This window comes from Perognathus longimembris, chromosome 11, assembly GCF_023159225.1.
Source record: "Perognathus longimembris pacificus isolate PPM17 chromosome 11, ASM2315922v1, whole genome shotgun sequence".
In the NCBI taxonomy this organism is placed as follows: domain Eukaryota; kingdom Metazoa; phylum Chordata; class Mammalia; order Rodentia; family Heteromyidae; genus Perognathus; species Perognathus longimembris.
In genome coordinates this window covers 67,552,063-67,565,773 of record NC_063171.1, presented here as the reverse complement: position 1 = coordinate 67,565,773, position 13,711 = coordinate 67,552,063, and the positions used below count along the sequence as shown (strand labels likewise).

Below are 13,711 nucleotides of genomic sequence, written 5' to 3'. Positions count from 1 at the left end.
CCAGAAGCCATAAAAGCAATAACCTAAACTGTAACCCCTCTGTGTTTCACTTTGACAATAAAGAAAAAAAGTATATTAAAATTAAAGAAAAAAGCAATAGCCTAGGTATTGGTAAGCATTACATATGTGAGCACCATCAATACACTGATGAAGACACTGAATTGCAGAAGGGTCCAATCTTGCCAGGGGGCTGAGAATTAGAGGATGAAGATGTGAAAGACGAACCTGGTGGTACCTATCTGTGATCCCAGCAGTCAGGAGGCTGAGGCAGATCACCTGGCCCAGGAGTTCAAGGCCAGCCTGGTGGATATAGCAAGAATGCACAGCCAAAAATATAAAAATAAAAAAGGTTTGAACTTAGGCCAGGAGTTTTGGCCTAGTGGTAGAGTGCTTTCCTAGCATGCACAATGCCCTGGGTTCGATTCTTCGGTACCACATATACAGAAAAAGCCAGAAGTGGTGCTGTGGCTCAAGTAGTAGAGTGCTAGCCTTGAGCAAAAAGAACTCAAGGGCAGTGTTCAGGACCTGAGTTCAAGCCCCATGACCGACCAAAAAAAAAAAAAAAAAGGTTTGGACTCAAGCTTTTACATTCCTGACTCAGTTATTTTACTCTCTTAAACTCCCTTTATATAAGATACATAATAATTTTTAAAACAAGCTGTACAAGAAAATCCCTAAACGTTAGTTATTACATATTTAAATGGATTAAGAGTGATTCTACAGGCATCTACTAACTGCAATAAACACAAAATAACTTTACACATGACTAATATGGATATATCTTAAACATATATACAAAAAATAAAATTAGACCTAATTGTCATGTGTCTTGAATGACAGAATGATATACCAATTTGCATAACACAACAATCTGTTTAGCTTTAGATGTTTTAAAATATATTCATATCCCTTGTCAAAAATTATGTATTTATACTAAATAAGCATAAAAGGGTCTAGGATAGACCTATCAGAGGTTCACAAGAGCTCAACAGCTATGTACATATGATTATATAAGATGAGGCTAAGCAAAATGAACTCCAAGAGATGGAAACCGAAGGATTTTATCATTGTTGTTAGGTTTTACAGACTAGGTAAATTTCCTGTGGTGTACACCATGTGGTTACTGTATATGATTTTGGTATACTGGATATTGTATATATGCTTATGTGAACTAAGGGAAGGGAAAGAAAAATGAGGGTATAACAAATATGAAAAGAAATGTACTCACTACCTTATTATGTAACCGTACCCCCTCTGTACATCACATTGTCGATAAAATTTAATTAAAAATTATGTATTTAAAAAGCTGGTGTCAATGCACCTATTCTCTCATATTAGCAGCTAGATCTAAAATACACCAGGACATGACAAATTACACAGGTCTCTAGACATTCACACACAATAAGACCAAAGAAAGATACTTTTAAGGGAGGGTCACAAAGGTACAATGCCTTGGCGCCTCTGATCATATAAAGTAGTATTTATTAAAAGAACTCCAGAAAATGGAAACAAGAGTTTTTTCTGTCTTGTTTGCTCATGTATCTGTCTTTGAGGTGGGGTGAGGGGCAAAGAGGGACACAGAAATGAAGAGACAAAGGATGAACAAATGCAGCAGTGGTACTCAGTAGACACTATGTTGAAAATGAACTATACAACTTGTAGGATGGGACAGGTGGGAAAAACTGGGAGAAAGTGAAGAAAGGAGTGTCATGGTCAAAAATGAAATGTACCAATTACCCGACTTGTGAAATGGTAACCCCTTTGTACATCACCTTCCTAATAATAACAAAATGAAAAATAAATAATAAATGAAAAAAATTGGTGCCAGTGGCTACACAGGATGCTGAGATCTGAGGGTTAAGCCAAAATAAGCAGACCAACTTAAGAATCTTCATTCCAATCAACCAGTTAAAAAAAAAAAAAAGGAAGTGGAGGTGTGTTTCAAGTACACAGAAAAAGCCTATCAAGAGTACGAGGCCGGGGCTGGGGATATAGCCTAGTGGCAAGAGTGCCTGCCTCGGATACATGAGGCCCTAGGTTCGGTTCCCCAGTACCACATATACAGAAAACGGCCAGAAGCGGCTCTGTGGCTCAAGTGGCAGAGTGCTAGCCTTGAGCGGGAAGAAGCCAGGGACAGTGCTCAGGCCCTGAGTCCAAGGCCCAGGACTGGCCAAAAAAAAAAAAAAAAAAAGAGTACGAGGCCGGGGCTGGGAATGTGGCCTAGCAGTGGAGGGCTTGCCTCACATACATGAAGCCCTGGGTTCGATTCCCCAGCACCACATAAACAGAAAAAGCCAGAAGTGGCGCTGTGGCTCAAGTGATGGAGTGTTAGCTTTGAGCGAAAAGAAGCCAGGGACAGTGCGCAGGCCCTGAGTTCAAGGCCCAGGACCGTCAAAAAACCAAAATAAAACAAAGAGTATGAGCCCTATTCAAGCCCCAGAACAGGATAAAATAACAAAACAAATAGAAACCAGGATAAGAAAGGACTGCACTTCTAAAAGAGCTGAAGGCAAGAGGAGCTGCCCTGGATGTTCCTTGGAGTGTTGTGTACATGCTACTGGCAGGAGAGGTGGGCCACACCAGGGGCCTCAGCCAAGGCGCACCACCAATCTCCAGGTCAGCACGTTTCTGGCCAAAAGTAACCAGAAGGTGCCTCTTCCCACAGGTGCCCAGGGATGGAGGTATACGTACCTGGGAGACAAGTCTGAGTTACTCTTTGTTACCATAGGAATACGGATCAGTAAAACCAGGCGTCCTAAAGGGAAGTGAGAGCACGGGCGAGGTGGCTTGGAGGTGGTATATATGAATGGAAATGACACAGTGACCTCTCCCCCTTTGTACAGATAGTGCATGCTAATAAGAAGTAATTAAAAATTAGAAATAAAAATAAAACAGAACACCACACCTTCCTCCACACTGGCCTAAGAAAACTGCTAATAGATGTCCACGCCCATTAGTCACCTACAGAGTACAAAGAAAAGTTCCTATGACGAGGACTTAAAGACCCCAGTGATGGCAGAGAGAAAAGTCTTAAATTTATGGAGGAAGGAGAGTGTATCTAACGTACTTAGTGTGGAAACATGATGAATGTCGGTTTTAGCAGGATCTATGACTGTGAAAGACAGAGAACAACGTAAGGAAGAGGTTAAGGGGAATACACCTGCACAGGGGACACTCTAGGGACAAGTCACCTGTACAGATACCACACAGCTGGATCTGCAGGTCTGTGGTGAATAGATGGAGAAGCAAAGTAAGACGTGAGACAGTATACACAGTAGGATGGGGTGGCGTGGCTTCGACTAGAGAAAAGAAATCGCAACATTACAAAGGTACCTGGTGGCGTCTTCCTGGCAGTGCCTCTTTTGGTTCGTGCACTTCTTTTTCCAGGTACTATTTTGTCCTCTTCCACGAAGGCCTGTCCCTCTTTAGGGCCTTCTCCAGCAGTGTTCTCCAGGTTCTCGCTTGCAGACACCTCCAAGCTGGCCGGGCAGCTCTCATTGTTGTTGAGACTATCCTGTTCAAAGCCTTCAGTCTTTCCCATTGCTCGGTCTCTGCTGGTCAGATGCTCAGCCCCAACCCCAACCAACTGGTTTTCATTTTCATCGGATGCAGAAGACAAGCGTGTTACTCCTTCCACACTGTCACCAAGGTAGTGTCCATCCTGAGGTTCTAGCTGCAGATTATAGGAAGGAGCAGCACTGTCATCCATTAGCGCATCCTTTGTTGAACTGTTTAAAATTTCATTAACGTCCTTCCATGTCTAAAAAGACAAAAAGAAAAGAAGCAAATTCACTTTCTAACCCCTGGGATTCAAGGTGATGTCTAATTTCCCTCTCTATTGGTCATTTCACTGAAACTGAGAAAGGAAAGAAATGCCTGCAGTTTATTCTCACTCCTGCTTTGCAAAGCTCCAAGCCTCACTGAGGTCTTGGAGCACACACCAGTTACCAACTCTGGCTGTGTGTAAGAACGACCCAGGGAGGCGGACAAATTCCATTCTAGAGACACCAAATCACACTTGGGCACTCGTTTCTTTTTAAGCTCACTCGGTAACTCTAATGTGGAACTGCAGATATTGTGAAAGAAACTGCTGGCTTCCCAAGTTATCCAGTAAACTCAATGATCAGCTATAGAAGAACTTTTGTGTGTGTGTGGTAGCAATGGAGTTTGAAACTGAGGATTTTACAAGCTAAACAAGTGTGCGTCACAATTTGAGCCAGGGTCTCAACTTTACCTGAGTTGGACTGGAACTCTTGATTCTCTTGCCTACAGAGAACCTCCGATTACAGGCATACACTACCTGGTTTAGTTATTCTTTGGCTAAATAGTAGCAATGTTTGCAAATGAGAAGGATCACAGCTCAAAGCTGTCCCAGGCAATAAAGCCCATGAGACTCTTACCTCCAATTAATCACTGAAGAGCCAGAAGTGGAGCTGTGGCTCAAGTGGAAGAAGAGTGCTAGCCTTGAGTGAAAAAGATAAGGGATAATGCCCATGCCCAGAGTTCAAGTGCCAGTATTAGTGCGCGCATGTGCGCGCGCGCACACACACACACACACAAATATAGAAACAATGTATAAAATATCAACCACATGTAACTGGCTATGTATTTTCAATATATTTTGCAACTGAAATGTTTTATTTGATTTTAGAAATACAGGCATTTCTCAGCAGACAAAAAAATTCTATACTGGCTGCTATCATTTTCCTTAAAATATATGCTTATATATCTCCTCTGAACCCACGAAACTGGGAATATTCCCAGCTGCTTTCTAACTTAAGTAATAGGGAGGTTATTTAAAATGTGTTTCTGGTTGAAAATATAAAGTTCTACATTTGACCTGCAGGAGCCCCAGATACCATGTGCCACAGTGGCCCACAACAGGGGGAACAGAAAGCAGTCGAGAGCCCAAGGCAGTGGCCACATCGCTGGTGTCCTGCATACATCCCAAGTCACGCGCCTCACATACTGATCTAGATGAACACTGAAGTCATTACTACAGTGCTTAGTCTAAAATACTTTGCCTTTTTTTTTTTTTGCCAGTCCTGGGGCTTGAACTCAGGGCTTGGGCACTGTCTCTGAGCTTTGTTTTCTCAAGGCTAGCACTCTACCACTTGAGCCACAGTGCCACTTCCCGCTTTTTCTGTCTATGTGGTAAGGAAAGGAACCCAGGGCTTCATGCACGCTAGGCAAGCACTCTACCACTAAGCCACATTCCCAGCCCCATACTTTGCCTTTTAAAAGCATGACTGTGAGTGCCACCCAAGATTCCAGAGGCAAGCGGTAAAAAAGCATTCCAAATATGTACACTGCATAACAATCATCTGACATGTCTACTCTACAGCTCAAGAGTCTCAAGCAATCATGTTCAAGTAGAGCTTATACCCATGAAAGCCAAAAGAACATGACCTATCAAATTAACAGACTAACAAAGACAGTTTTACAATGTATTGAAAACATAACTTTAATCTTATACATCTAACTTAATTTTCCATAAATTATTACAGGTGGGTGATAAGGTCAGAACTGAGGAAGTATGTCAATACACCCATGTACTAATTCTTTCTATTATGGTGGATATAACAACATTTATTTTACCCCCTTATTCATGAGGTATGTTCCAATACTACCGAGTAGTAAGCCTGTATAGTTTTCTTAGATCAATATTATCAATGTTTAGACCTGTGTCCCTAAAAACATTATTTTTTTCCCCCAGTCCTGGGGCTTGAACTCAGAGCCTGGGCACTGTCCCTAAGCTCCTTTTGCTCAAGGCTCGCAGTCTCCCACTTGAGCTATAGCACCACTTCCAGCTTATTCTGTTTATGTGGTACTGAAGAATCAAACCCAAGGCTTCATGCATGCCAGGCAAGCGCTCTACCACTAAGCCGCCTTCCTAGCCCCAAAGCAACATTCTATAAGTTAGTGGTCCAAAGTGGGAGGTTAAGACAGAAGGATTATAAGTCGGACACCCAACTTCAGCTACATAGTAAGGTAAGATCCTATCTCAAAAACAACAACAAAACAACAACAGCTGGCTCTGGTGGCCCCTTCCTGTAATCCTAGCTACTTCTGAGGCTGATATGTGAGTGAGGATCATGGTTCAAAGCCAGCCTGGGTAGTAAAGTCCATGAAACTCTTATCTCCAATTAATCATGAGAAAACCCAAAGTGGAGCTGTGGCTCCCAGAAGTACAGCGCTAGCCCTGAGCTGGAGAGCTCAGAGATAGCACTCAGTCCTCAGTTCAAGAGGCTCAAATGACAAAAAAAAATTTAAAAAAAATTGCAGACTTACACAGTGAATTAGTCCTAGATTCTCCAGAGTCTGGGACAGGACGACAGCTTGAGTTCAGGAGCTCAAGGCTAGACCGGGCAATATAGTGACACTGTCTCCAACAAAATCAAGTGACAATACAAAACCCAACCAACCAACAACCACACCAAATGAAAATATAACAAAAACTGCAGAAACAAGCATTTTCAATGAAAACTGTGTCCAAATGGAGAGGGGCTACATTTATACAATAAACATTGTACTTAAACAGTCTGAATAAAATATATATAAAGAATTCAATATTTAAAAATATTGATTACATGTTACAGCAATATTTTATATAATTGGTTGAATAAATTATTTAAAATTTTATCATATATTAATTGTATAAAAGGATTTCACTGTGATATTCACAACATGCATATAACATACTTCGATCAAATTAATTCCACTTACGTTACTCTTTTCTACCCATCTTTTGTCTTCCCTCTGAGTAAATTATTATTCATTTCAGGAGGCTACAAGCCCAGCTCAGTGATAGACTGTATACTTAGTATATCTGTGACTGTGGGTTTAGTCCCTAGGACAAAAAAATACATTTCACTTCTCCGGAAGCCCTTTTAAAAACAGTTACTATAAAAGAACAAGCACACTCATGCTGTTTCCGCGGGACACCGCTTCAACAGGGTCAGCTTGGCAGCTCAGGACGGCTCACTTCCATGCCACACCGCTGCAGTTACAAGCTCTGCGCAGGCTTCCCCGACACAGGCTTCACACTCAGGGGAAGAAGCAGATGGTACAAGTCCTTAACACTAAGTAGTATACAGTACTCGTCTATTTTCAGAATAGAAATCCTAGGATTATGCTTTTTATTGTTTGTCAGAAAATATTTAAAACATCCCTGGCATGTCACAAAAGCTGAGCAGTAATTACAACAAGCAAGATAGTATTTCATAGTTATCTTTCTAAATATTTGAATTTCTACTTAATAGTATATTACAAAAGTAGATGGGGCTAGGATGGGGTAGTTCAGTAGTACAGTATTTGCCTAGCATACAGAAGGCCCTTCAACCACAAGAACCTCAAAAAGGAAATAAAATGAATCCATTTGTGTCAATATTCCTTTAGTAGAGAAAAGTCATAAGAGAAAATATAGGATAAAATACAAAACAAAACTAAAAGAAAAAAACAAGAAAATTAAAATGTGAAGGTACCGATTCCAAGCAAGAAATATCAAACACAGGCTTTATTATGCAGAGAATGCACCTTAAAAAAAAATAAATTATAAGCCAGGCGCCGGTGGCTCATGCCTGTGTAATCCTAGCTACTCAGGAGCCTGAGATCAGAGGATCACAGTTCAAAGCCAGTCTGGGCAGAAAAGTCAAGCAGAAAATGAAACTCTTATCTCCAATAAACCACTCAGAAAATCGGAAGTGGTACTGTGGCTCAATTGAAAGAGCGCAAGCTTTGAACTGAAGAGCTCAGGGGCAGCCTGCAGGCCTAGAGTTCAAGCCCCATGACAACACACACACACACACACACACACACACACACACACACACAAGTAACTGAAGCTATGTGACTTGTGCCCCACACACTCTTGATATAGATAAATGGAATGAACAGAAACAATTACTTGTTTCATTTTCCTCAGCTCTGCCTTTAGTCATAGAGCTCCTTCCATTCATGATAATGTACAAATACAGGGCCTGCTTTTACAGTGTACTGGATATATGAAAATGACAGTTCAAGCCACTTTGGGGTAACATTGAGCAGTGCAAAGATAATCTGTCTAATCGTTCTCTTATCTACAGACATATGCAACACTGTTTAAAGAAAGAAAATAGGGAGGGGCCAACAAGGAAGATGGAAGATGAAAATAGACTGTTTACGACTATGAAAATACAACAATGAAATATATTGAAATAAATGGTTTTGCTAGGGGAGAAGGTCAAGGAGAGTTATAAAGGGGTGCGATTGGAATACATTGTAAACGTGTGGAAATGTAACAAGGAAATCCACTCCACCATAACTAATATAAGCTTTAAGGAAAAAAAAAACACCACCAGGTCCTGGTGGCTCATGCCTGTACTACTACTCAGCAGGCTGAGATCTGAAAGTTCTTATCTCCAATTAACTACCAAACAGCTGGAAGCGGAGCTGTGGATCAAGTAATAGAGCACTAGCCTTGAGTGAAAAGGCTCATGGACAGTGTCCAGGTCCTAAGTACAAGCCCCAGGACTGCCTCCCCCACCACCCCCAAGAAACTGAAGTCAATTTTAAAAAATAGAATGTGTTCAAGGATGTCTTCAGGCTTCCAGAAACATGCACTCTTGGCAATCTGGGTATCCTGTTTTATTTGGAGCACTGGGGATTACATCAAGGGGAAAATACGTGCTAAACAGATGCTCTACCACTTACTTGAGCCATGCCTCCAGCAATACTTTTTTTTTTTTTTCAGTAGTCAAGGGCTGTTTATTGCCAGCAAGGGGAACAAAGCTTCCCTCAGGTTTGGAGGTTGTGCGAGGGACTAGATTTGGGGATGGGCTTATATAGGGCTTAACAAGGAAGCAGCAAATTTAAAAATGGGCTATGGTCTCCTGGAAGACAAAGGGTGGTGTCCTTGACCAGCCCAGATTGGAATCACCTGCCTGTGGACAGGCTTGTGGTCAGGTGTCCAGCAATACTTTCTAACATTTTTATTTAGTTAAACAACATGACTTAGGGATTTTGTCTATTTCAGGAGGGCTGGATTCATGCTTCAAATTGTTAACAGAAATTTATAATTTCAAAATTTCTACTGAAGTGAAAAGATTGGCTAATTGTTACATCTGAAGCTATCAGTAGCCACACAATTATTTTCTTTAGTCTCACAGAATTAACAGAAAAAAATCAGTCCATTTACAAAAGAAATAATTTCCCTAGGCCAAACATGTTCTATCTGGATTGAGATGCTTTTTTTCCCCTCAAAGAATCCTGAATTTTTAAGCCATAATCAACAGAATCTAAGGCTTGAAAAGACCTTTAGTTTCAGATCATGTCACCTCTTTTAAGATAAAGTTATACGTACTGATATATATCTACTATCATCCTCCGGTCCTCCCCACCACAGGGCCTTGCATATTTTAAGCAAGAATCTACTACTGAGGTACAGGGATGAACTATGTAGTTACTCTGTAAACGAGAAGGATTTTTAAAGATAGGGTATTGCCATGTATCTCAGGCAGGCTTCAAATCCAAGATCCTCCTGTCTCAGCCTATACAGACAGTGATGGGATCACAGGTATGTGTCACAATTCCCCTCTGTTTTGCAACAGTCTGCTATGTTACCCAGGCTGCACTTGAGCTTAAGGAATTTTCCTGCTTCAGCATCTTAAGGCTATAGTGCACTTAGCTACCTTATGTTTGTTTTTTTCCAAAAGGATGACTGAGCTAAGGCCTTACATGTGCATTTTGCTGAACAGCTAGACAGAAATCTGCCTATAATCATTAAATATACATACAAGATGTATTTTGTTTAAAATGTTAATTCTTGAAAATGGCAAAACAATGTATTCAAAATTTTAAGATAAATGATCTATTAAGTCCCTTAAAGATTATAATATGTCTGACATATAATGCTAATATTACTACTATCTTCCTTGTCCTGAGCCATCTCTTTGCAGCCAGCTTGGAATAGGGAAGGATAGGACTGAAGACACCTTTACAAGGGGGTGTGGGGGAAACTGCCCCCAGGAAGGGGCAGGGACTTATTTATCTGAGCACACTGTTCCCCTCAGCGATGAGAACTCTAGAACTCCTCTCCAAACCAGGCCTGACATCATGATCCAGACCACTGGACCTGTGTGTATGTGAACACCTTTCACTCCACCTCACTCACCCCCAAACTCTGTCTATCCCAAGGATGGGTTGAAGGGCTTACTGTACCTTCCTTTTTCTGTCCTTCACCATTACCATCTCTTTATTGGCTGGGTCAGACCTGGGGCCTAAATCTCCAGTTTCACAGGTATAAACATTTGTGTACCAGTTTTTGTCTGAATGCCCATTTTCAGTTCTTTCTAGTTTATACCAAGGAGTAGAACTGTTGCATCATGCGCTGCCATCTGAGCCACAGCGACTGAAGGAGGTCACCATGCTGTTTTCCACAGGGATCACCCCGGCCACATTTCCACCTCACCTGAGCAGGATTTGGTGTTTTCTTCCACCAAATGTGAAGTGTGTGGCATCAGTGTGCATTCTCTGTTGGCTAGTGATGTTGAACATCTTTCCACGAGTGTGTTGAAACCTTGCCTATTTTGCAACTAGGTTGTCTTCTTGCATTACTAGTTGCCTGAATTTATACCACACACCAACTTTTTAAGAACTATTGGACAGCCAGGCACGGTGGCTTATGCCTGCAATCCTAGCTACTTAGGAGGCACAGATTTGAGGATTGCAGTTTGAAGCCAGACCAGGCAGGAAAGTGTGTGAGACTTTATTTCCAATAAACTATTAAAAAAGCTGGAAGTAGAGTTGTGGTTCATGTGGTAGAGCACTAGCCTTAAGCAAAAGGAGCTCAGGACAGTTCCTAGGCCCTGAGTTCAATATTGGACAGAGCCAAGGGTATAGCTCAGTAGAACAGCACTTGCTAACAAGTGCAAAGCCCTAGGTTTAATCTCCAGCACTGCAAAAGCAAAAAAGAGAAAAAAGGATGTTTATACTGCGTTAAAGTGGTGTTCGTGGAGAAAAAGTCTCTCCACTCCGAAGAGTTCCTCACTGACCCCACCTTGGGGTGGTGGGATGATTAATCTGTTTGGTAATTTTGGTAATAACTAAGACTGAGCCACATCCTCTGCCCAACAATTTTTTAATGTATGCAAAATGAATAGTTGTTGCTTTTCATTCTTTTTTGCCAGTCCCGGGACTTAAACTCAGGACCTGAGCACTGTCCCTGGCTTCTTTTTGCTCAAGGCTAGGACTCTACTTCTTGAGCCACAGCGTCACTTCTGGCTTTTTCTGTGTATGTGGTGCTGAGGAATTGAACGCAGGGCTTCACGCATGCTAGGTAAGTACTCTACCACTAAACCACATTGCCAGTCCTTGCTTCCATTCTTACAATAAAATGTCTAAACAATAATCTCACTTATGAAATTGTAACCCCTTGTACAACTGCTTAATAATTAAAAATATATAAATAATTATGCACAATAATAGTTCCTATTCTGATGTATGAGGTGACAGTGTCATTCTGATTTATGTCCAATATCCTGAACATTATCAGATAGGGAGGAAGAGGGGTGTAAAAATGAATGTCTTTTCTTGAAATGAGTAATCCACAAAATCTTTTTTGGATAGGGTTTTGAGAAAAGAAATTCTAATGTATGGGGAGTTTGTTCTTAGAAGTTAAGAAAAGGGAAAATCAGTAACAAAAATTTACGCTGGAGTACAGTACTTTCCAGTACTTAATTAGTAGGACGTTTTCTCTCCTACAGATGTACAGTGCAACGCCAGTGCACCAGAAGTTTCCCCCTTTTCCAAGCTTCCTGCTGGCCAGTCCATCATTCGTAGGATGAGAGGTGAATGGACTCACTGCTACATAAGTTCAGTTCAACTTACGATACAGAAAAAGATGCCAATTTTTAAATATCCATGGTTTCCTCAAAATACCATGACCTGCCCAGCTTCTCCAGGAGGGTAGAAGAGGCAAACCCTAAAGGCAAGGGAAGGCCAGTGCGTCTGACTCATGCACACTGAAGAGCAGAGAAAGTGGGCTCTGGAGTAAAGGCTTTACAAGGCAGACCTTCACACAATGCCTCAGGAGCACATGCACTACAAGCTGTACACAAGCACTCTAGGAGCCGCAGACAAGAGCTCCTGGAGCAGGACGTTTGTTCACCAGTTTTTGAAGCATTTGGGGAAGGTAAGTCATGCTGGGGCTCTGCAGCAGTCCTAGGTGTGTCCAGAGACACAGCTGCCAGTCTGCAGACATCAATGTGGACACAACTATAACGAACGAGGGGATCTCCTCATAAGAAAGTAACCAGCCTTCTGGACCGTTTTGAAATAGGTCATTCTGGGCAGTAAAAAGCTACAGCTTTGGCAAATAAAAGCCCTACCAGATGAGTTTTCAAACTAGAGTATGAATGTAACACTAGGAGGAAAAACATCTTTCCTCTTCCAAGTCACCAAATATTTATTATACGATGGAAATAGGGAAGACACATGACCTTGCTTCTAATTCTGGCTTTCTAAGGTGTTTACTCAATGCTTAATTAATTAGCATGGCAAAGAAAGAACTCCATAATAAATCTAAAAATAATCTACAGGGCACTGGTTGCTCATGCCTCCAATCCATGCTGAGATCTGAGGATCACGATTTGAAGCCAGTCTGTGAGATACTTATCTCCAATAAATTACCAAAAAAAGCCAGAAGTGGAGCTTTGGCTCCAAGTGGTAGAGTACTAGCCTTGAGTGAAAAAGCTCAGGGACAGTTACCAGGCCCTGAGTTCAAGTCCCAAGACTGACAAAAAAAAAAGGTTCTAGAGGTCTAGGGATAGATGCAGTTCAGTGGTAAGAATGGTTGGTTAGCTTGCACAAATTTCTGAGTTCAATCCCTAACACTACAAGAAAGATGAAATGCCAAAACCCAAGAGTGACTTGGTAAATGGTTGAAAATGAAGGTTGACAGCTGAATTTGGATTATGATATTAAAAGTGTGCACAAATTAAGTCCTGTTCAGAAAAATAAAATTTGTAATTTTCTAGTTAGCAGTTTCTACAAACGTCCACTCCTCTTTTTACCTGAGCTGAATATGAAGAAGGAAATGATATGGGCCACTTTATATGAATCCTTGTCATTGATATGACTATTTTAAGTAAACCTTTCCCATAAATGAAAGAGATGCAAAATAATTTCTGTGGCATCAGAAAGTAAAAATAATTCCATTAGACTTTAACAAACAAAAAACATTTTCATAGCAGTAGTCGTCATTGAAGAGTCTTAAATAATGCAAAAGATGTATTGAAGATTAGGTCATATGGTAAGAAGTAAATTTAACCTTCAATCAATACTCTCAAATATCAGGAACAGCATTCTGTCTCATTGTAAAGTTCATGTACTTTAGAGAAGTTGTTTATTCAAAATTCATAAGGTGATCCTGGGATTGGTGGTGCAGATCTATATTACCAAAGCTTGGGATGCTGAGGCAGGAGGTATCTCAAGTGCCAGGGTAACCTTGGTCACACAGAGAGACCCGTCTCAAAAAAGAGCCAGGTGCCAGTGGATCACGCCTGCAATCCTAGCTATCCAGGAGGCTGAGATCTAAGGATCATGATTCAAAGACAGACCAGGCAGGAAAGTTTGTGAGGCTTTTATCTCCAATAAACTACTAAAAAAGCAGGAAGTGGAGCCGTGGCTCAAGTGGTAGAATGTGAGACTCTTATCTCCAATTAATTACCAAAAA

At 41.2% G+C, this 13,711-nt stretch overlaps 1 protein-coding gene across 3 annotated transcripts in view; it reads right to left on the bottom strand.

The window, feature by feature from the left end:
• Window positions 1-13,711, bottom strand: part of Cnst (consortin, connexin sorting protein) — a 67,703-nt gene that overhangs the window by 46,146 nt on the left and 7,846 nt on the right. For all 3 annotated transcript variants that reach the window (XM_048357517.1, XM_048357516.1, XM_048357515.1), the window contains exon 2: window positions 3,334-3,760. In XM_048357517.1, coding sequence (XP_048213474.1) covers window positions 3,334-3,709 — 376 coding nt within the window. In that variant the 5' untranslated portion in view covers window positions 3,710-3,760. The remainder of the gene's footprint in view (window positions 1-3,333; window positions 3,761-13,711) is intronic.